The following is a 21675-nucleotide window of genomic DNA, read 5'->3' as shown; positions in this document are numbered from 1 at the left end:
CTAAGGTGACGTTAAAAGCACAGTGGAGCTCTTCCCGTAATTGCTATTTTTCCCCGAGAAGTGCTCACCTTTCTGAGAGCAGCGGACGTGTCGAGCCTCGCGCCACCAATGACCACCGCCTGCCGACCATGCAGCAGCCAGTGCAGCGACCTTGCATTCTTATTCCGGGGTCAGATTTATGCTCTATGATAGGTGGTCATTGAAGCTTCACGCTTGATTAATTCTGGAACAGAATTGTCGGCGTACACATGCAAACGCGAAATCAAACGGGATAACAATGTCATCAGTCTTCTTTTATTTTATGGATCCGACAATATGGTAGGGCCTCAGTTCCACTTTATTGGTTGCGAATGACGGTCATAAATAAGCATTGCTTGGAGTTGCACGTCAGTACCTACTCGGTCCCGCCAGGAAGGATATCTTCATCTGCGTAAAAATCAAATCGCGTTCCTGGGCGGAGAACCGGCAAAATGGACGGTGTAGGTTTACAGCTCCTCTTCATGTGCGGCAACGAAGAGCGGATTCTAGCCCTGGGTACTGCTACAGGGAGGTGTGCGGTGTTTGTACGAATCATCGCCCTAGGATGCATCTATTTATGGATGCCGCTCAGTTTAAATAAATCATGGTATTCCTCTCGTCATTGGAGCGGTGACGTGTGTGTGCAAACACACAGATGCTTCTGTAGCACTGACTGACAGTAAAAAGCAGCCTCCAATTATTCGTCTCCGATCACCCACATAGTCTGACCTCTCTCTCAACACAAGACGTTCACGACAAAGGCTTTTTATGCAATACTGCAGTGGATAAAGGGTACGGCGGTGCCAGCACACATCACAACACAGAATACATGGGCATTAGCGCGGCGCATCGAGCCTGGCCTCGGCGTCGGCGGAGCCACCGGACGGACTCGGTCCATAAGCGCTCTCAGTCGTCCAGCGGCCGCTATCCGAACACAAACGCAGTCAGGCACGAGCGACCTATCTCCGGGGCGGAGCAGAACTCACACCGGGCACGGCTGTAGGCAGGCTCGCACTGGGGTCGATCGGCCGACACACAGCCGGTGACCGGTTACCGTCGCAGCGTTACCGGCGGGCGACACAAGCAGCCACGGCGGGCGCCGCCCCTGCCACCTCACATCGTTCTACATTCAAGTGATGCGTACAAATTTATGTTGATGTAATTACTACAGCTAGAAAATATCAGATCTTAAACAGCGACGGCGAATCGGCAGGCAGGCTGGAAAACGGGCATTGCATTATCTGGGCAACCGTTCTTGCGATGTCTAACCCTAAAAGGTTTTTTTACGGCAGTGCATTGAAAAATATACTTTTTCAGTAGCAAGTTAATGAAAATATATTACTTGGAAACTATAATGTTGCTTATTGACTGATGCGTGCCACGCTCGGATACTCTTGACACGCTCTAAGGTAAATGCCCAAGTCTGATATACGCGGGGTGCATAGCTGGTGGCCTATACGCCGAGCGGTCCAAAACGCCCGACGGGCTGCAGCTGCGCCGAGGCGGACAGGGCACACTCCCTAGCGCACTGCGCGCCGAGGCAGACAGGGCACACTCCCTAGCACACTGCGCGCCGAGGCAAACAGGACACACTCCCTAGCGCACTGCGCGCCGAGCGAGGCAGACAGGGCACACTCCCTAGAACACTGACACACTGACACTGGACACACCAACGAACACCAACTAAGCTAAGCATCTTCATCTTAGAAACTAGATGCCCTCCGCGCTGAGCTACTAGGCGGACAAACCCGCGGAAAAGCACGCGAACAAAATCCATTAAGCTCCGTTGTAAATAATAAAAGGATGTCATGGCAACTTGGGCCAAGTAAACAATTTCATATTGCACGCGTATAAATGAACCCGAATGACTGGCCCTGGGAGTTGACTAATTACACTCATCTTCCACAAATATACCAAAACATATGGCAGCAAACTCAGCGACTACAAGTTGTAAAATGGCAGACTAGTTCCTTCTCAATTCTGTTAATGAACATTCCCGCTGTCCCCCACTACTGACAAAAACTCTGAACAGTTATGGCACAGGCGGTTCTATAGGCATACTGCAAGAGGTGGCACCTTCTGGCTGGACTTTGACGGTACGCGCCATCCAAAAGGAACCAACCAGCGGTGATTAAAGTGACTCATCCATCCAGCACCATGCAGCTACTAAGATTTAGCGTTACTTCAACGTCGCATAGCTAACGATACCGGTAAAATACAGATAGGCAAGCAGATAAGCCGGCAGTTGTACAATGTCTTGCCATTCGTCATGTTTTGATGTTGGCTAGGCGGTGACTCCATACGAAATAAAACTCAAAAAGGCGCTGATACACTCCGTGGCTAACCTCCACAAGTTCGCCTTTGTTTGTCCCCGGTGCCGGCTGCCGTGGTCGGTCGGCCAGGTGGACGGCCTAGTTAGCCTGCGCGGCCTCCGACCGGACCGTTGAAACACTGTCCGCCGGACGCTCACACTATGAGGCCGCTGTAGGACAGCAGAGGCCGGCAGGGCGGATGACTTACAGCTTGGTGACGAGCATGCGGCGCACTGAGCGCGCGTACTGCTTGATGGTGGCGCACGACGGGCCGAGACACAGACTGGCGTCGGCGCCTGTAACAAAATACAACAGTCAGTGGCCGCGACACAGACTGCCGTCGGCGCCTGCAACAGAATACACCTGTCAGTGGGAGGGACATTGGCGGACAATAGTCAGTGACTAGAGTTTGTTTCTTTGTTGGGGGTTAGGGGCGCGCCGACTGCGAGGTCATTTTGCGCCCAGTCAGTGACTAGAGACAGACCAGATCTGTCAGTAAGGAGATAACACCAAACTCTGTCAGTAACAGATATAATGCCCGACCCACCAGTGCCAGTAACACCATCAGACCCTGTCGGCTGTCTGCCAGCCCCACGGGTGACGGCTGCTGACCCACCTTTGGCGCGGCCGGCCTGCACGCCGGCTCGCAGCTCGGGGTTGGGGCCGTGGCGCAGCTCCGGGTCAGGACCATTCCAAGCGATGTAGTCGGATCTGAGCCACAGAACGGAGTCAGTTACAAACGCACAACCACCTAAACAAAGACTAACCTGACACACTAAAACACACCATCACGCCCACTTCTGGGCATTGAGAAACTGGATGACTGTGAGTTAATATTTTACCGACTGACTGCATCAACGACTGGCTGACCAAATGATTTAAAAGCCGAGCGACTTACCAATCACTAATGAACTAAACAAGCAGCTGACTGACGACGGCTCGGCGCTCACGACCTGTCCTGGCCGTCCCAGTCGGGGCCCGGCCGGGTGGCGGAGAGCCAACTACTCACAGCAGGTTGGTCGACTGGGGTCCGCGCACTAGGCTTTTGTCGGCTCCACGCGCCGCCGTCCTGTTCTGAGACCGGTACTCCATCTTGGTGCTGCGTCCTCCGCTGAAACATGTGAGCAACACACTGTCAGCGTCCCCGCCCAACACTCATCGAAACACTGAACACCTCCCGACGGCCTACACTCAGTAACATTCTTCCAGTTTCTGCAATGAGGAACAGTCGAATCTTGCACGACCAACAGACTCTGTCCGTTCCGCCCGAAAAGATCGTGTTCTTTTCTGGCTTTATTGGACACACGCACCACTCAGGGTCTGATCAACGACTAGCCCGCCCCGACATTGTAGCCCCCCCCCCCCCCCAGCCGACCGGGCGGTGCAGGGGCGGCCCCAGGCTCCGTCCGGCGGGCCGAGCTCCGCCGGCGGGTCGCCCGCGCAGGGGCGGGCTCAGGCGACACAATTTATACACGACACAATCACAACAGACCCCATATTTATTTTCCTTAGGGTAAATTTCGATGACACACTAGACACTACCACTCATATGCCGTTAGTGCTTTGGTTTTGCACCAAATATTTCGCCCCATGGAACCTCGAAGTCGCTTGGGGCTAGCTTTCTCCCATTCTTGATGAGCTGGCTAAATACGCTGGATTTTGATGAAGAAGCTGGTGGAGCTACTTCTGCGTCTACGGCTGAGTCCGACTCTTCTGCCGGGCCAGACGCGCGTCCTGCGACACACCCAACGTGATGGGGACCAGCTTCAGGAGGGGCTGTGGCGAGGATAGCGGCGGAGTTTCCCCGGATGATTGCTATCGAGACTCTTTGTAGAAGCCAGGACACTTCTCTGGGGTCCTTAGTCGCCGCAGAAATCCGACCGCCGATATCCCGGAGCAGCTTTGACCCTGCTTCTCCGACTACGCCGGTAGTCTCCACTGCTACTGGAGTGAAGATGTAGCGGTCTGCAAGACTGGCGTAGCGCATGCGCTTCAGGTTCTCGGCGGCGGCTGCAGCTGCGCCGGGATCCACTGCACACTTCACCACGTGTGACTCAGCAAACGTGTCAACGCACGTGGCGTCCCATGTGAGGCTTCGACCGGCACTGAAGGGGAACGTTGTCAGTCCGTCGGGGCGCCTTCCATCTCCTCTGTCTAGCCCCACAGGTTCTAAGACCGATGGTACGCCAGCGCTTGCCAGTGCTCGTTTAATGACGTCATTTAGGGCTGCGTGCCGTGGGAAGCGACCGGCGCTCTTCTTGCATGATAGGCCGTGGTGTCCCAGCCTGTCCACAGGGCATCCACATAGCTTGCATTGGTGGGGCTCACAGATGGGCAGGCCTAGTCGGAGGGCTACCGCTATACGAATGGTCTCGTCATCAATGTACAGTCCCAGGCTGGGGATTGGAGGTGCTTGCAGCCAGGCTGCAGTATGCGGCATACAAGCAGCACCGAGACGAGCGCGATGTATCTGATTGGCTCCGGCGATCAGGCGGTTAGCGGTGACAGTTGACGCGATGTCGTCCCAGGTCTTTTGGAGGCTGGCCGCCGGGCGTTCTGGAACAGTCTCGATGCCAGTTGCAGCCATGAACTGCTCCGTGGCTGGTTGCAGTGCCGCTGGCTCAGGGCCCGTGAAGGTTGAAGGGCAGATAGATAAGACCAGCGGTGCTGCTGCGGTGAGACGACAAGTAGCAGGGCAGAGCGAGAGCGTGCACGGAGCGCACGCCGAGCCCGCCATGCCTCTGGGGCAGTGCAGCCTGCTCCCAGGCCTCGTCTGTCAGTGCCACGTTACCAACTTCCTGGAGCGTGAGACGAACTGTGCTGTCGATTCGGGATAGCTCTGCAGGCTCCCGATAGGCTGGCGATGAACGTAGGAGATATTGCACTCGCGGGGCAGCTACGTACTTCGATAAGAAGAACAGAGCTGTGTGTCGATCGAGGAGGCGGAGTCGACTGCACAGCAGTTTGATAGTCGTGTGGGCTGCTCTGACAGAGTCGCCAAGCCCAGCCTCTTGTAGCGGTGAGCCGAGCAGTGTGAGCTGTTCAGGAGGGGTGGTTTTGATGCCGGCGAGGACTGACGAGATTTTCCTTACATAGCCCGCTGATTATCCTAACGGTGATAACTCAGCTGAAGAAGAAAAAAGTGGTTATAAGAACAGATTGATGCGTTTTATGATTAGGATGATTAGGTGTTGACATAACAGTCCCGTACACCCTCGCTCGCATTATCTCAGTCGCACCACCTCAGAAGATAAACCGTCACACGGCTCGATCATTACGTGCAATGATCCAGTGTGTCGCATACAGCACGACTACTTGGTCGGAGTCAGAGAGGCCGGAGTCCGCCGGCTCCTTGGCACTCACCTGGGCGGCTCCTGGACACTCACCTGAGCGGCTCCTGGGCTCTCACCTGGGCGGCAACTCGACTCTCACCTGGGCGGCTCCTGAGCTCTCACCTGGGTGGCTGAGCGGCCGCTGTGGCGCGCGCCTTTCTGCTCGGACTGGCCAGAGGACTGGACGTGGACGTCGTCTCCGCCTGCACGCGGGCCACGCGCCGCGGCGAGCGGGGTGAACTGTGCTTCGGGGACGGACCGGCGGCCGGCTCACTGCTGAGGGGCGACAGAGCGGGCCGTCAGCGACCGAACCCAGTGCCTATCAGCAGCCGGCGCCGCGGCTCAGCCCCGCCCACAGAACACACTGCCCACATGGCCCCTCCACGGTACAAGGTTCAAAACGACAGACTACGAGTCGACTCAGACGTAATCATTTATCAACACTATCAGATGCACGTTTATACACAAAGCCGCTCGGACAAGGACGTAGTTTCTAGAACAATTGCACTCGCCGTGTCATAATGAAGTTGGGCAATGAAACGCTACGTCTAGGCTCCAAACTAATATGGTATCGAGTTGTCATCGGTATCATGTTTAAGGTGCAGAATAAACAGCCAATCCCAGATGCAATTGCGTCGTTAAGCGACCGGCGCACTGAGCAGGCCACCGGAGCACTGGCGGGGTGACAGGTCACTGACCTGGTGTGTGCCGAGCCCGGCGCCGCGTCGGTGACCGTGGCCGCCGACGAGCCGCGACCCTCTACCATGCTCTCCAGCACACTCCGGGTCCGCTCGAGGTCATAGCCGCCCGACTCGAGGGCCAGTTTCCGCACCTCCTCCGAGACGGACGGAAAGTCGCGCAGCAGGGCGTCTCGGGCTGTCAGACACAGACCGTCATAGGTCAGCGTCACGGGAGAGCCACACGATCCAGCGGAGCGTCGCAGTCTGTCCGACACATTGTACACGGTTCATCGTCACAGAATGTAATATATGTAGGTCCGGGGTCACGGGATACCCACCCAGAACGGTGTCACGGGATGTGCAACACACGGCACACATTAGTGGTGTTAAGACACCCGCCAGATATCAGTAAGTCCTCGTGGCTGGCCATTGCTTTCTGGTATCCCCGCGCCTACGTACCGTGCTGTCGCTCGGTCTCCGAGATGACCAGCCGGGAGCGAGGGGACGGCTCCGGCTGCCGTGGGCTCTCGGGCCGCCGCACCACAGCCGCGTCCCGCTGGTGACGCAGGTCGAACCGGGCGGGAACCACGGGCGTCTCGCTCTTGTCGTACCCCATGCCTGTGTGCGAAACGTAAGAACGTTAATCCGCCGCGGCATCCATAAGTTACACGGTGTCACACAGGGGCATACATTATCCATGATCATGATGAAATGTGCTATTTTTTTCGAAAGATAACATAGAAACAAGCAATCAAAATGAATATTGTCAAAAATAATGACAATAAACACCAAATAAGACCGCGTTGCACCCCCACTCCCCCCACAAAAGACATGCAACTGCCCCACCCTCCCCTCCACCCCCTACGGCAGACCAGCCCCGGCACTGCCACGTACTGGTGAGGCGGATGCCGGCCTTCTGCACGCTGTTGTCGCAGTTGGTGAGCACATCCAACAGGAGAGCTTCATCGGCCTCTGGGAACACTGACTTCAGGTACCTGTGGCGCAGCATGGGGCTCCCGTTAGCCGGCGCGGCACGCAACAGTCAGACGGGACCACCTGAAGAAAGGGAGGGTACTGAAGCCGTCCCGATTGACACCAGCGACGCACATCGGGAGCTGCTCGCTGTCGTCGGAACAGCGGTGCGATGAACGAATGAAAGCACTGCACTTGGGAACGTTTTAGTAGTGCAAATAACAACTACTGACACAAAACGTCAATGTCAGAGATACCTATGCTGAATCCAGTCACACTTGCAGGGTAATAGTACAACTGGGCTGTTTTGGCAAACGATGCATGTTATTACTTGATGCCACGCTGAACTATGCGTATTTACATACATATAGGTATATGGTAGAGTGAAACACACAGACTACATCAAAGATACCCGGGCACCATTTGCGACACATTGCTAGTCACCTTCATTGGTTGTGATGTTGTGAGGCTTTGAAGATAAAAAAGAGCCCAGCCGAGTCTACATCGCCATCATGTTGATCTCTCGTCAGAAGAGTCCTTCATTCGTAAAAATGCAAGCAAATGGGGCGAAAATCTAGCAAAGATGGTGCCCGGGCATGTCTGATGTTGCTAAAATAAGAAGCAGGCGCTACTAAGTTTGGAAGTGACTTATTGCCGACTGGATATGCTAAGAAAGCGTGTATTTATTCGAATTTCAAATCAATTGAACGACCCAGCCCAAGCTACGTTACGGACCAATGAAAAGGGCGCTTCTTGGGATCAAGTGGGCTTGAGAAGTCAAAACTTAGAGTCATCTGAAAATGCCCAGTCGACAGTAAGCCAAAACCAAACAGAACCATGCCGATGCACCCCTCCCCTCCTAGCGTGCACCCGTCCCCAGTCGCTGTAGCCTTATTTACCGTCTCCCACGAAGATAAGGTAGGTAGTCACGTGCAGAGAGGTGCAGCGTGCGGGACGGCATGCACTGTTCGGGCTCGACGATAAGCGCAGTTCGGCTCCACCGCAGGTCAGAAACCTTCAGCGGCAGTCGACCGGATGGGGTCGCTTCAGCCGCAGCTACGACGTTTTCGCCGGCCCACCGATCGGAACACGCAGCGCCGGCTAGTCAGCTACGCACTGGGTACAGTCAGGCCAGCCAGAGCCGACACTACCCGGCCCGGCGGGCCGCCCACCCCGCCGAGCTTGACCTGAGCTTCATTTTTGGCGACGAGTGGGGTCGCGGCTGGCCGTCCGGACGCGGAGACGAGTAGCCGAGCACAGGCGACGGCCAGGAGACGGTGGCGCCACTGCCGGCCGAGCCGGGCCGCGGAGAGCCCGGGCCCGTCACCGCTCCCGCCGCAGGCGCTCCGTACGACGGCGGTGACGGGGAAGCGTGTCGCGGCGTGGTCGTGGCGGCCAGCGAGGGACTGGCGGTGGCGACGGCGGCGGCGGCGGCAGCCCGGAACGAGGGCGGGGTTCCGAGCGGCCCGGGCATGACCAGCGGGTGGCGCTGGACCTGCAGTGCCGAGATGACCACCGCCTCGCGCTGGTGGTACCTGCCGAGCCGCCGTTAGCGTCACTGCCCGCGCCGCCGTCACTGCCGTCCCCGCACACCTCCGCCGTGCGGTTAGTAGGCGTCACGAAACAGGGTGCCACAGCAGTCGTCAGACCCAACGTACCAACCTGGCAGCTCGTATCAAAAGCCAAGGTCAAAAGCACCAGTGCTCGTTGCCCAAACATTAGCATGCCAATAGATAAAGTCAAGCTTAGCAAACCAATGAATGATTAAAGCCAAACCCTAGCCAAAAAGGTTATTCCAAAAAGGTAAGTATCAAAATAATCGTTCAGACGTAGTACTGAACTCAGTTGATTAGATTAAAGTACGCCTTCACGTCCCATACAAGGCGGCGCCCCTGTGCAAACACGATCTGCAGGCCAGCCGCTAGCCTGCGGTGAGCGGTTGTGTGAGAAGCCCAGCCGATCAGAGTGCGTTAGCGGCGGGCGGCCGGGGCGCTGTGAGGGACACGGGGCGCATGCATGCTGGCACCGTTTGAGCAGCTCTCGGATGCGCTCCTCGGGCACGGTGGGGAACAGGGCGCCGATCTTGGTGGCTGAGTCCTCCGAGTCTGCCGACTGGTTGTGGTCGTGGTCGGCCTCGGTGGCCGGCGGGGAGACGCTCAGCGCGGCGATCACCACCTCCTCGCGGCTGCTGTACCTGGGGAACACGGAACACGACGCACGATCAGTTACACCGCACAGATCAACACTGACAAACTCCTCGCGGCTGCTGTACCTGGAGCACCACGGAACGCGACCCACGACCAGTCATACCGCACAGGTCAATACTGATCACCTCCTTGCCTGGGGTACGACGTGCGCTCGGGTGTAAAACGCAATCCATTACCATATCGACTTCACTGTTCAGTACCTGTCGCACATCGCAAACCACATACGCTTGTCGAAAAGCAATGGGCTATAGGTATGAGCGGCTGAGGCTATGGTGAGTGTATGGGAAATGAGTGCCAGACAGTTGCCCACATCCTACATTAAGAAATGAGTATGGATCCATATTTGCTACAACATCGATTATTATGTATCGGTAAGCGTGGCGGCCGTCCGCTGCGGTTCTCACTTTGTCAGCAGGTCGCTGATGACGTGCGGCTCGATATGGGGGAAAAGAGCGCAGATGCGCGGCACGGCCTCGGTGCCGGTCACCGGCCGCTCCGTGCCAGACTCCTCGGACGTCAGCGAGCCGCCGCCTGTTCCCCCGGTCGTCTGTAAATACACATTTATCAGTTATCACACACGTCATACAGACTGGTCGTCTACACAGACGCATACACAGACAGACGGACGCCAACGAGCCGTCTCCCGTGCTGCCGGTCGCCGGTGCATACACACACAGGCACAGACAGGTGCCAAACTACATCGACGGGAGAAAGTACATCATGTACGTACATGTACATCGACGGGAGAAAGCAGCGGTGTAAACATATCCGCCGACAAAATATACGCCCACATTCATGACTTACTCACATAACTGGAATAATTCATAAGTCATGGAAAGACGACGCATTATAAGACTTGATCTGGACACTTGGCGCTGTACACTGCTCGCCTGTTTCTGACCTCAGAGGATGGGAGGCACTCCTCTCACCTGAGTCTGAGTCTGACCATGGGACGCCTCAGAGGAGGATGGGAGGTCCTCTCACCTGAGTCTGACCGGGCGGCACGGACAGCTGACTGGAGCGGCGCGCCGCCGGCTGGCCGCCGTAGGCCGCCTGCCGGGGCACGCTGAGCGGCGAGTCGGTCGCTGCCGGCCGCTGAGCGCTCTCTGTAGTCTGCACCGGCGGGGTGGGCGGCTGGTGAATGTGGTGGGCAAAGTGGCTGTGGTGCTCACCCTGCTGGGGCTGAACAGAGTACGGGAGCGCGGAGTGCTGATGATTAGCATGCTGCTGCTCCTGCTGCTGTGGGCGACTGGGATACGGGAGGCCGTGCTGATGATGGCTGTCATTTTGTTGTGTTTGCTGCGGCTGTGGCTGTGACTGATGCTGTTGCCACTGCCACTGTGGCTGTTGGTGCTGCTGTTGATGTGGCTGTTGGTGATGCTGTTGCTGATGCAGTGGCTGATGTTGCTGATGTAGCTGTTGCTGCTGTTGCTGCCACTGCCCATGTGGCTGGTGTGATGGCTGGTGTGAATGGTGCTGTGACTGGTGTTGTGGCTGATGAGTCTGAGGCTGATGTTGTAGCTGTTGCTGCTGTTGCTGCCACTGCCCATGTGGCTGGTGTGACTGGTGCTGTGGCTGGTGAGTCTGTGGCTGGTGCTGTGGCTGATGAGTCTGAGGCTGGTGTTGTGGCTGGTGTTGTTGTTGCTGTTGTTGTTGCCACTGCCACTGTGACTGGTATTGCTGCTGAGCCTGCGGTTGTTGCGCCTGTGAGCTTCCATGCTGGTCTCTTGGGTCCTGCCAGGTGGTAGTTTGAGACGTGTGATCGATGAAATACCTGTAAGTCAATAAAATCCATCCATCAAAAAGGCCATCAATAAAGTTCCCAGAGAAATGTTCAAAATTGACAATGTATATTCACTTGAAAGTGAATCATGACATTCAGCTTTTGTTATTTAAACTATAACATTAGGTTAAAAATCAAAGGTCAGTTATGACTGTTGTTCTTACGCTTTTCCACGCCTGCTGTCCCATTTCATTTCCCAGCCAGGAGGCAAAGGGCCCTTGTCAGCAACCATTTTTGCAGCCGGGACTGAAAAATGGAAAAAAACAAGTCACGGAGTGCTCTTGCATTTTCCTTCCACCAAGGTATTTTGAGAATTCCTGTGATTCTTAGGGCGGGTGGTTTAAAGGCAGGTGTAACCAACTTCAGAATTATGCATGTGCAAGACTTGCTCTCCAAAACTGACTCACTCCTCACTCCTGTCATGTGTCAGCTATAGCATGTTGCCAGCTAAGCATTTTACTCATGCTAATAATTAGGAAATGTAAGATCCTTTCTCAGAGAACGTATTTGCAACACCTTTGTGAATATGTCTAATTTGGGGCTTTAGCCACTTTCAATAATTGAAGTGAGAAACTGGTTTGGTAAATATCAATATTGCAACAATGAGCACCATACCTTTGGCCTTCTTTGCCTTGCCGCTCCTTCAGAATGTTGTTGTTATTGAAGAGTTGGGCGCACAGCAGCTTGGCTCTAGTGTCCAACTTCCAGGTAGTTTGAGTTATGTTCTATTGTAGTCTGAATTGCAGTTGGGGTTGGGTCTCCTCGAGAAAGGTCAGCGACTTCGCCTCTTGCCCAGGGATGACAGGGACTGATAAATGTGGCTGAGCCAGACGGCTGGGCAGTGGGCTGAATCCACCGTCTCAATGATATTGAGATGGGGGACTTGCCTGAGCCTTTAAGCATGGGACTGGCTTATCCCTAATCGTTCGATTAGTATCGTAATGGCCTTGATCGTAATTGAAAAATATTATCGTATCTCATCCCACAGTGCAAAATCAATACCACCGCAAACGTCTCATGCGCGCAAGGCTCATTAAGGGGTTTCAAAATCAACTTATTTTTTAATGACGTCATCAATACAGAATGCAAAATGGTATTTATCAGTCAAAACCCTTTGAAAAAATGCAATATAGCATGAAATTGACAGATTTGGATTAATTCGAAAAAAACGTCTACTTAGAAGAATCAAAATGATATGAATCTCGAATAAAAATTCGAGTCAGGCTGGTTTGGTCCAAGATGTTTGGTCCAAGATTGTTTGACGCTATTTCGAAGCGAGGGGATCAAAGAATACCCAAACCTTGAATAAAAAACACATCTTGAAGTCTTGAATTGTTTACATAAGTTCAAGAAGCAAATGAGGTAAGAGCTGTTGATTACATTTATATCAATATTGATATTTTCTAGGGTTGCGGAGCTGTTGGCCGCCTGTATTCTTCCCACTGAACTCTAATTCTTCCTCAGCCTTGTTGGTAACTGATTGGTCTAAGCGGATGAAAACAGAAGGGTCTGTTCCAGCGCCTCCAGAAACCTCCAGAAAGCTCCAGAAAGCTCTAGAATCCTCCAGAGAGCGTTCCAGCGCCTCCAGAAAGCTCCAGAAAGCTCTCGCCAAAGCTCCAGAAACCTCCAGTAGCCTCCAGAGAGTTGGGAGGTCCAAGGGCCTGTTCCAGCGCCTCCAGTAAAAATTCTTGACTGGAGGCTCTACCAGAGGTTTCACTGGAGGCGCTGGAACGCAATCTGGAGATTTCTGGAGATTGGCGTCATAGATACCAAAAGAATGACTATTGTTCTCTCTTGAAATGTAACATTTGTTTTCAATTTTAGTAAAAAAGATTAACAAAATTATAGCAATGTAATTTTCTTTACATTCAAGTTGTAAAGTTCTCAGTCAAAAGTTCTTTGTTTACATTCGTGATTGTCACATGTGCGCCATAATTGTAGACCAGAGCCTCCAGAGAAATTTGGACCTCCCAACTCTCTGGAGGCTACTGGAGGTTTCTGGAGCTTTGGCGAGAGCTTTCTGGAGCTTTCTGGAGGCGCTGGAACGCTCTCTGGAGGATTCTAGAGCTTTCTGGAGCTTTCTGGAGCTTTCTGGAGGCGCTGGAACAGGCCCCAAATTTCTCTGGAGGCTCTGGTCTACAATTATGGCGCACATGTGACAATCACGAGTGTAAACAATGGACTTTTCACTGATAATTTTACTACTTGAATGTAAAGAAAATTACATTGCTATAATTTTGTTAATCTTTCTTAATAAAATTGAAAACAAATTTTGCGTTTCAAGAGAGAACAATCGTCACTCTTTTGGTATATGTGATGCCAATCTCCAGAAATCTCCAGATTGCGTTCCAGCGCCTCCAGTAAAACCTCTGGTAGAGCCTCCAGTCAAGAATTTCTACTGGAGGCGCTGGAACAGGCCCTAACTTTAAGCGGATGAAAACAGACTAACTTTACAGGATTGGGATGCCTCCCTGTCCCTCTTTGATTCGGATTCTCTATCTTTGGCCCTCAGAAGTGAGAAGGACCTGAAGTCTGAGTCGAAACCGAGCTCTGAAGACCGGAAGAAAGGGAGGAGCACAGGATTTTGGAGTTCTCTGAGGTAGGCCATGAACAGGCAATCCGCAGCAGAAGGGATGTGATCTATGGTGGTTTTCTATCAAAACATGCCAGACTGAGACTGGAAAAAATCCATACACTGCCGGACACCTAGCCTTTGGGGGCTCATGCGTCAAAATTCACAGCAAATGACTTTGTGCTGAAATCTTTGCAAAATTTCCCCAGAAATTTGAAGCTTGTTTGTGCTAAATTTTAACCTCTTTGAACACTTAAGCTCATGAGTCATGCACATCTATCTGTGCCATAAACATTTAAAGGGTGGTCACATTGCCCACCTGTCCTGGTTCAGACATTAGTTAATTGAAATTCCTATAATTTGCCATTTAGCATTAGCCCTTCAGTAGAGCGTTGGAATCCGTGTGGTGAGAGTACGCGTTCTCGGTTATAACAGTCCGGGTTCGAAGCGTGACGGGCGCTTGACGTTAATGTGCCTCCTACCAGGTAGGTTGCGGTTGGTGGCAGACCGTAGCCAGGCGAAGTCAGTGAGGGGCCAGCCGTGCGCGGCTATGTGCGCACGTTAAATTTTGGACTCCAAATTCTGCCATAGAACCGGAATTCAAATTGCGTGATCGGAGGGTAGAGGGCAGGGTCACCGCAACAAGCTTCGCTTAGCAGGGCTCTGTCCTTGTGAATCCTTCTATTCAAAAGTATCAGACTACATTTATAAAAAAAAAAAACACCGGTACCGGATAATAGACAATCATTCCGAGTATTGAACTGCGATCTTCATACTGCCACTGCATGCGAACCTTCTGTGTTCCTCTTCAGACGACTCGGCGAGCAAATTACCTCCGCAGTCCGCACGTAATCGCACCGCTTCATTGCATATTGCAGACAGGGCATGGGCAGGGTACTCGGGCGGCGGGCCTAGTAATCCGATCAGTCTTTTCGAGCCCCGCGAAACCCCCAGTCGCCCCTAGCGGGTATGGTCACTCCAGACACAACTTCAGAGGCTAGGAGTCCGAATATCAACCAGCCCAGTCCGCACTCTTCACCTTGGTTCCAATCGTCCGAGGGCTGTCACAAATGTCGACCCAGGGGGGAGGGGGAGGGGACGGGTGGCCTCAGATGAACATTAAGCACCCATCATCGACTTTGTTTATGATCCGAACGTGGATTATAGCGAGTGAACTTAGGTAAGGATAGGTCTCGTGGTCTTACGCCGAAGGTTCTAAAATCGTCCACTTGCGCCAAAATTTATTTGTCCATTCGTGCGCCGAACTTTCGGCGCAGTTAGCCATGTCGACGGTACATGACGACGGTAACATGGGTTTTTTCCAGTCTAGAAAACATGGTATTATTTGTCAAATGCAGAATGAAGCATGCCACTTGTTTCTTAGATGCAAATCAAATCAAGCTGCTTGTTACATCAGCTGTTATTACGCATGCTATGTTCGACATGATATGACACTGGACCCATTGGGATTTTAAAGCAGATCAGTAGAGTCGACGAGTCCTGCCAGCTAGAGTTGATGGCATTAACTTATTATGGGGTTAAATCTCCGACCAGACTGAGGCACACCCTGGCTCCTACCCCACATATGATCCAGATACCAATATGTTGAGATTTCGGGGGTTGGGAAAAAATGGGATAGTTTCTGAGAATGGCTTTGAGACCAACATTGGTCGGAGTTGTCAGTTGACGGTTCTAGCTAGAGTCGGAACCACCGAAATCTGCAAGATTTTGTTTAGGTACAGTCACGGATATATCATTGCTTTGCTTCAATCATGTTCATAGTTGTTTCTTAGCTAAATTTTAAACACATTTAATAGTTCATTTTGTATGCCGTCAGTACATGTATCCACTATCCAATATACATATGCTTGGGGTAGTTTGAGACGGCTGCGGAGTCGGAGTCGGTCAGAGTCGACAGCACTAACCGGAGTCAGAGTCGGTGCAGGAGTCGATTTTGGAAACCGGAGCCGTTGTCGGAGTCACCGAAAATCCATCGACTCTGCAGACCTGGCAGGGCTGCGGAGTCTGAGTTGGAGTCGATCGGAGACCGGAGTCGACAGTTCTTCCCGGAGTCGGAGTCAGAGTCACCAAAATCCATCGACTCCGCAGCCCTGGTTCTAGATCATTTCCGGTGCTAAAATCGCAGTTTCCATATTTCCCCCATTGACTTGTAATGGTGAGGTCACATGACCGACCTGACCTCAGGTGACCTTAGGCAAAATTCGAGGTGTACAAGTTGTGAGGCCTCTAAAGAATACTAGGTCGAAAATTTTCTGAAGCTTCATCTCCCCATGAAAGGTCCTCTGGCACTGAGGGCTTTGCGAAGTTGCAGCATTTTAGGACCGTGCAGAGATTAACTGATGGCGCCATAGGTCATTGACCGTGGCCTGACCCTACCTGAAATGCGGTTAGTTTAAACAAATTTGCTTGAATCAAAGGTCGTGTATTAGGTTTCAGTTTTCTATCGCTATATTGTCCCGAGCTGTTGCAAAAAAAAAAAAACTATGGGGGCGACACCCTCCCCCCCCCCCCCTCTCGCGCGAGGGATAAAGCAGATATGTATATGGACTGATAATGAAAAAAGATAATGTAATAAATAATCATCAACATTACAAAAGTTGGTCCCTATTCAGCATTTCATGCGATCAGCATTTTTGCCGTGTCGTTTGGTGCAAGAGGCCGTTGTCAGCCTCCACTTCAGGCCCGTTTCATTTAGCCTTTGCGATTGAGCATTGTCTTCTTAGGATTCAGCTTCTGTTCCAGCCTCGGTTAGCTGGTCGGCCTCTGGAGGTTTGGTCCATCTTCTGCTCCGACATGTCAGGAAGCATCGTCATTCGTCACCGATCCGCTGTCGCCCAGGAAGGGCTGCCTTTGCTTCCCTGTGCGGTGTGTTGACGCTGCTTCAGGCTTACTGTGCCCGGCAGTTGCAGTGGTCTTCTCCCCAGGCTACGAGGCTAGACACGTTCTTGGCCGTACTTTGAACTCCGCGGCTGACTTCCGGCGTGGCTCGTGTCCAAACAGCCGTATTCTTCACTGCGGCCCGTCCACGAACGGTCGCAGGTTGTTACGTCGACTACTCTCCGTCTGCCCGTGGCCGCTGGTACGGCTGTCTCGTCAGTCGTATCCACCACGGCTGTCTCGTCAGTCGTATCCACCACGGCTGCTGGTACTCGACGTTTTCTGTTGCGTATCACTGATGCGACGCCGTGACCCTGTCCTTACTCCTTTCATCTCTTGTCAGATTCCATTTCTGTCAGCAATAGTGAAAATCTATTTATTTTGGAAAGCCAAATCCATCGGGGCCTGGGTATCGGGAAAACGGTGACGAATTTTGAGGAACGAACCGAAATTGTTCGGACGGTAGCGTTTGATTGTGCCTTTCAGAAGCACTAAGTTCCATTGCAAAGATGACTTACTTTAGCAGTGTGAGCTCTGCCGGCCATAGCCTCTTTGTTGAACATAGCTATCTGGTTTCCATGGGACATTTTTGGCACCAATTATCGTGCAAGTTGCACCTTGTCGCTTTATCTTTTCCGCGTAGTATTTTGTTCCAGATTACGATGCCTGAGGCTGGATCATTACAGCCAAACAAGTAGGTATAGTCAACAGCTTGCAATTCGGGGCTATTGATGAAGTTAAATTGCGAATTTGCATTTCTGTAGGTTAAATCATAGGCATGTGGGTAGGTAGTTTTCTGTCTTATCGTTATTGATTTTTTAAAAGCCTTTTTTGCTTTTTAAGTCAAATAGATATGACGTCCCTCGATATTTGGATAGAAGTTTCGTTTGCATTTGATATTACGGGTATGGTATGGGAAGTTGGGGTAAAAGCTGTATGGCGTTTATACTGAAAAAAAAACTCACAAAAAGCTTGTTTATAAAGCAACGCACTCTGTTGATGCCTTTCTGAGCTGCCCTATTGGTCCACCTAGGTTTTCTGGTCGCCCCTTGCCGCGATGCTGGCCAGAAGCTGTTGGCGACATCTGGGCGGCCGCCCGGTCAGCTCTGCCCTCCGGTCCGTCCGTCAGCTGAGCGGCGGTCCCACTCACTGGATGTACCCGCTGACCGGGCGAGGTCTGGTGCGCGTGCGGGGACCGCAGGCGGTGCCTTTCCTCCAGGGACTCGTCACCAACGACATGCGCCACTTCGAGGACGGTGCTCGAGCCATGTATGCCATGATGCTCAACAACAAGGGTCGCGTGCTGTTCGACCTGCTGATCCACCAACACGATGATGACGGCAGCTTCTTCCTCGAGGTGGACCGATCGATGACCTCCAAGCTGCAGAGCATGCTGAAAATATACCGGGTGCGACGCGCCATCGAGATTGACGACGTGACAGAGCAGACGGCCGTGTTTGTGGTACAGGAGGCGGCCGGTGCCGACGACGGCGGTCTGTCCGCCGTCCAGTGCACAGAGCACGGCGCCTCGCCGCACGCCACGGGGCCGCTGGGACTGCCGCTGCAGCCGGCCCAGGGTCTGATCTCGGCGTCCCGGGACCCCCGGCTGGCTGCGCTCGGCTGGCGCCTGCTTCTGGACGCGTTCACCCTGCCGCGAGACGTGCTGCCGACGGCCAGGACCGGTCCGGATCCGCGGCCGCTGCGCTACCGCCTGGGCGTGGCTGAGGGCGCCGACGAGGTGCCCTACGCCGCCTGCACGCCGCTCGAGTACAACGCCGACTACCTGCACGGCGTCAGCTTCCACAAGGGCTGCTACGTGGGTCAAGAGCTGACGGCACGCACACACCACACGGGAGTAATCAGGAAGCGGGTGATGCCGCTGCACTTCTCGCGGCCTCCCGGAGACGCGGCTGTGGGTGCGGCGGTGCGCGGCGCCGGCGCTGGACGGCCGCTGGGCAGAGTGCTGGCCGTCAGTGGGCCGGACGGTATCGGCCTGATGCGGGTGGCGGAGTGCCTGGCGGCGCCCGAGCTGACGCTGGAAGATGACGGTTGCGTGGTGACCACCCATCGGCCGGACTGGTGGCCACAGGAGGCCGCCAAAGACCCGCAGAACAGAACCGGCTGATAACCGCGGATCCAATCCCTCCAGCAGTCCAGTCGGCCGCCTGAGCGGCGGTGTCCCCCTCCCCCTCCCCCTCCCCCCTCCAGCAGCCCAGTTGGCTGACTGAGTGGCGCAGCTCTGTTCCTGCAGACGGGTTTAATTGTGTTTACTCTGATGCTGGTCAGCTGACGGCGGCGAGAAGCTTCCAGCCTCCGATCCGTCAGCTTACACGGTTTTGGTTTACTCGGCGCCAGCGGTGATATTTGCCGAGTAGAGCATAGCCATCTGGTCCGAATACGTGCTGTATTCTCTTGTATTGTGACGTCAGCTTGCTGGTCTGCTATGTGTCCAGTTAGGGGCTACAGTAATCCGCTGTTAACGCTTTCTATTAAGAGTGATGTTGGCATCCTGGGCCGAATACGCATCACTGCGTAAGCCGGCACCGTGTCGCCGGTGGGCTGTCTGTGGCCTGGTGTAATATGTTCAATGGGCTGTGGCGGTTGGGTAGTCTGTGTCTTGTGCATTGTTTCCCATGGGCAGTCTGTGCCGTGCAGTTTGCCCAGGTAGTCTGTTCTGGTGCAGTTTGTCCAGTAGGTAGCATGTTCTGAGTCCTAGTGCTGTGTTTGGTTGATAGTCTGTCCTGTACAGGGTCCAGTGCGGTGGCTGTGTTTCGATACAGTCAGACCGCAGCTCGAGTTCTGGGGAGGCTATCCGCTTTAGCTGTTAGTTGCAAGTCGCAGCAGTCAGCTGTTTTAGGCAGAGTTCGCTGCATGTTGATGCTGTTAGTTGCAGGGGGTATCGGTTCAGCTCGGCCCTTATCAGCAATGCCGTACAATTGTGTGGCATTATCAAGACTACGAACAATTCGAATGTCGAACGCTTGCCTGTGTGTGCAATACCTTTGTTAATTAAGTTATGGAATTATAATAAAAGTGCTCGAGCAACATTATTGTCTGCCCAATCTCTCACATTTGAACTCCCAGAAGTTTTAGCTTGATTGCCTAGTCACTGGCAAATTCTCGTGAAAATGGCGTGTGCGGTGTGTCACAGTGCAACCACCTGCCCATCACCGATTTTCGGGAAGCTATGTAGTATAAACTTCCGCCACCAGATGGGTGAGAGGAGGAAACTGTAGTGCAAGCTTACCGTCACCAGGTGGCGGGCAGGGTCTGGGAAAAATCTGGCTTGGAGTGGCCAGGCTTCTCACCACCACAAAACATACGTACGCAGTCGAGAACTTGGGCTGTGAGTCTCATGACGCTCTTGATGGTCTCAAGTGACATCAGGCTCTAGCTCACTCCTAGGAGCCTCAGGTGTGAGGTGGCTCTCCTTCATGCTCATTGCTCATCTCGTCTTGCCTCACTCCCTGCTTTAGCCGGAGTGCCGGCCGATAGATGTCGCCGTCGGAGTAGCTGCCACTGCCAGCCTCGGCTAACAGATGGCGCTAGTGTGTCCTTGTGGAGACTCCTCTGCGCTTCGTGATCGTGGGATGGAATGGAATGCGGCGTGTGACCGACCCACAGCGCTGAATCGCATCCATGACGAGACATGGCCTCGGCTGGAAATGCCGTATCACTTGCTGCGTCACGTTTCTATGGAAACGCTGGCGTCGGCTCTTGTAGACTGGCGTGCTGCGTGACTCTTTGAATTCTGACGTGAGTTCTGAGTCCTCATACCGGAACCTGCTGACGAGGCGTGATGAGCTCGACAGACGCTCGTCAGAAAATATCCTGTCTGATCGGACGTGCCCCACTGCTGGTTTGAGGAGGCTCAGTATCGAGGTCACATGAGTAGGAAGAGAGGTGGGTTTGTGGGCTCAGGCTTCCTCGATCGGCGTCGTCCAGGGACCAACGGGGCATTCCACGTCAAATCGAACAAAAATCGGCTGTTTTGCACCTTACCATCAGCGATTTCATTATAAATTTGTGAGTGAGTTCCTGTGTCGCCCCGGACATTACATTGATGTTTTTTGCACATTCTGACCACAGGTCTTCTAAATATAGGGCATCAAATTTTTACAAAATGTTGCATCTTTATATTTTTGAACGACCATAACTTTGGTTGTACTTGTTTGATTTGAATGAAATAAGCCTTACTCTTTAGGTAATTTCTTAAGCATTTGTTTAGAATTACATCGACTTAAATATATGACCTTGAAATTTGCTTAACTCTGTTCTTAAGCACAAAAATTGAAATAGCAAAAAACACGCCACCTTCGATTTGGCTCATTTTCATATATTTTATTGCCTACCATATTCTTAACAACCTGTGAAAAAATTAGAGTGGGCCATTCATAAGTTTTGAAGAAAATGGCACATATGCAAACGTATGTTAGCACGCGCAGTGGAGGGGGAAGAGTGAATTTCGCCCCACCCCTCCTGTTTTTCGCCAATATCTCATAATATTGATGCGAAATTACTTATGGCTACCTGTCCAGAATTGAATTGCACATCTCATCGTGCAAGCAATAAGAAAATCGGTTCACAACTGTTCTAGTAATAGCGGTGTAAAGTGAACATCCTGTCGCCGCGGCGACGCGGCGACTCGGCAGCCGGCGCCGACCGCTAGCCGCCGCCTGAATTGTAGACTGTGCCGGGACGGAACGGAACGTTCCGTCTTTACATCGCGCTCCTTACCGCTAATTACGTTTGATTCGCGTCCAATTTTGTGAGAAGACTAAGAAATGTACAGGCAATCTTATGGTGAAAGAATTCTGAAAATAGGTTGGTAAACAATTGAAATATGAACGTGTAAACACAAAATTGTGACTGCTGCGTTTCCCGCGTCGGCCGATCCCGCC

At 53.0% G+C, this 21675-nt stretch overlaps 2 protein-coding genes across 8 annotated transcripts; one reads left to right on the top strand and one right to left on the bottom strand.

The window, feature by feature from the left end:
* Nucleotides 1-1999: 1999 nt before the first annotated feature.
* LOC122389171 (ataxin-2 homolog) lies at nucleotides 2000-12296 on the bottom strand. 4 transcript variants are annotated; one of them, XM_043380923.1, is made up of 13 exons: nucleotides 11920-12170; nucleotides 11469-11550; nucleotides 10506-11295; nucleotides 9926-10068; nucleotides 9341-9508; nucleotides 8502-8849; nucleotides 7237-7337; nucleotides 6802-6960; nucleotides 6361-6538; nucleotides 5786-5938; nucleotides 3340-3441; nucleotides 2947-3041; nucleotides 2000-2626 (listed from the first exon to the last, which is right to left on the bottom strand). In XM_043380923.1, the coding sequence occupies exons 2-13, from the start codon at nucleotides 11534-11536 to the stop codon at nucleotides 2535-2537; spliced, it is 2397 nt and encodes a 798-aa protein (XP_043236858.1). In that variant the 5' UTR covers nucleotides 11537-11550; nucleotides 11920-12170; the 3' UTR covers nucleotides 2000-2534. The 4 variants fall into 4 exon arrangements, with proteins under 4 accessions (XP_043236858.1, XP_043236859.1, XP_043236860.1 ...); XM_043380924.1 differs by having other exon boundaries at nucleotides 5786-5935; XM_043380925.1 differs by lacking the exon at nucleotides 8502-8849 and having other exon boundaries at nucleotides 11920-12296.
* On the top strand, nucleotides 11985-19821 carry LOC122389173 (putative transferase CAF17 homolog, mitochondrial). Of its 4 annotated transcripts, XM_043380931.1 has the most exons (4): nucleotides 12065-12075; nucleotides 12452-12666; nucleotides 13817-13903; nucleotides 17808-19821. In XM_043380931.1, exon 4 carries the CDS (start codon nucleotides 17832-17834, stop codon nucleotides 18897-18899), a length of 1068 nt encoding a protein of 355 aa, XP_043236866.1. In that variant the 5' UTR covers nucleotides 12065-12075; nucleotides 12452-12666; nucleotides 13817-13903; nucleotides 17808-17831; the 3' UTR covers nucleotides 18900-19821. The 4 variants fall into 4 exon arrangements, with proteins under 4 accessions (XP_043236864.1, XP_043236866.1, XP_043236865.1 ...); XM_043380929.1 differs by lacking the exons at nucleotides 12065-12075; nucleotides 12452-12666 and adding an exon at nucleotides 11985-12012; XM_043380930.1 differs by lacking the exon at nucleotides 12065-12075 and having other exon boundaries at nucleotides 12201-12666.
* The last annotated feature ends 1854 nt before the right edge of the window (nucleotides 19822-21675 follow it).

This window comes from Amphibalanus amphitrite, unplaced genomic scaffold (genome assembly GCF_019059575.1).
Source record: "Amphibalanus amphitrite isolate SeventyFive unplaced genomic scaffold, NRLGWU_Aamphi_draft 000346F_arrow, whole genome shotgun sequence".
NCBI classification, from domain to species: domain Eukaryota; kingdom Metazoa; phylum Arthropoda; class Thecostraca; order Balanomorpha; family Balanidae; genus Amphibalanus; species Amphibalanus amphitrite.
This window is presented reverse-complemented; position numbering and strand designations above follow the sequence as displayed.

Excerpts from the sequence above, each read along its gene's own strand:
- LOC122389171 (XM_043380923.1), bottom strand. The coding sequence starts at position 11,536 with ATGGTTGCTGACAAGGGCCCTTTGCCTCCTGGCTGGGAAATGAAATGG. Across the intron at positions 8,850-9,340 it reads ATCCGAGAGCTGCTCAAACG|GTACCACCAGCGCGAGGCGG; the intron begins GTGCCAGCATGC and ends GCGGCTCGGCAG. Across the intron at positions 5,939-6,360 it reads CCGGGCTCGGCACACACCAG|CAGTGAGCCGGCCGCCGGTC; the intron begins GTCAGTGACCTG and ends GTCGCCCCTCAG.
- LOC122389173 (XM_043380929.1), top strand. The coding sequence starts at position 17,832 with ATGCTGGCCAGAAGCTGTTGGCGACATCTGGGCGGCCGCCCGGTCAGC.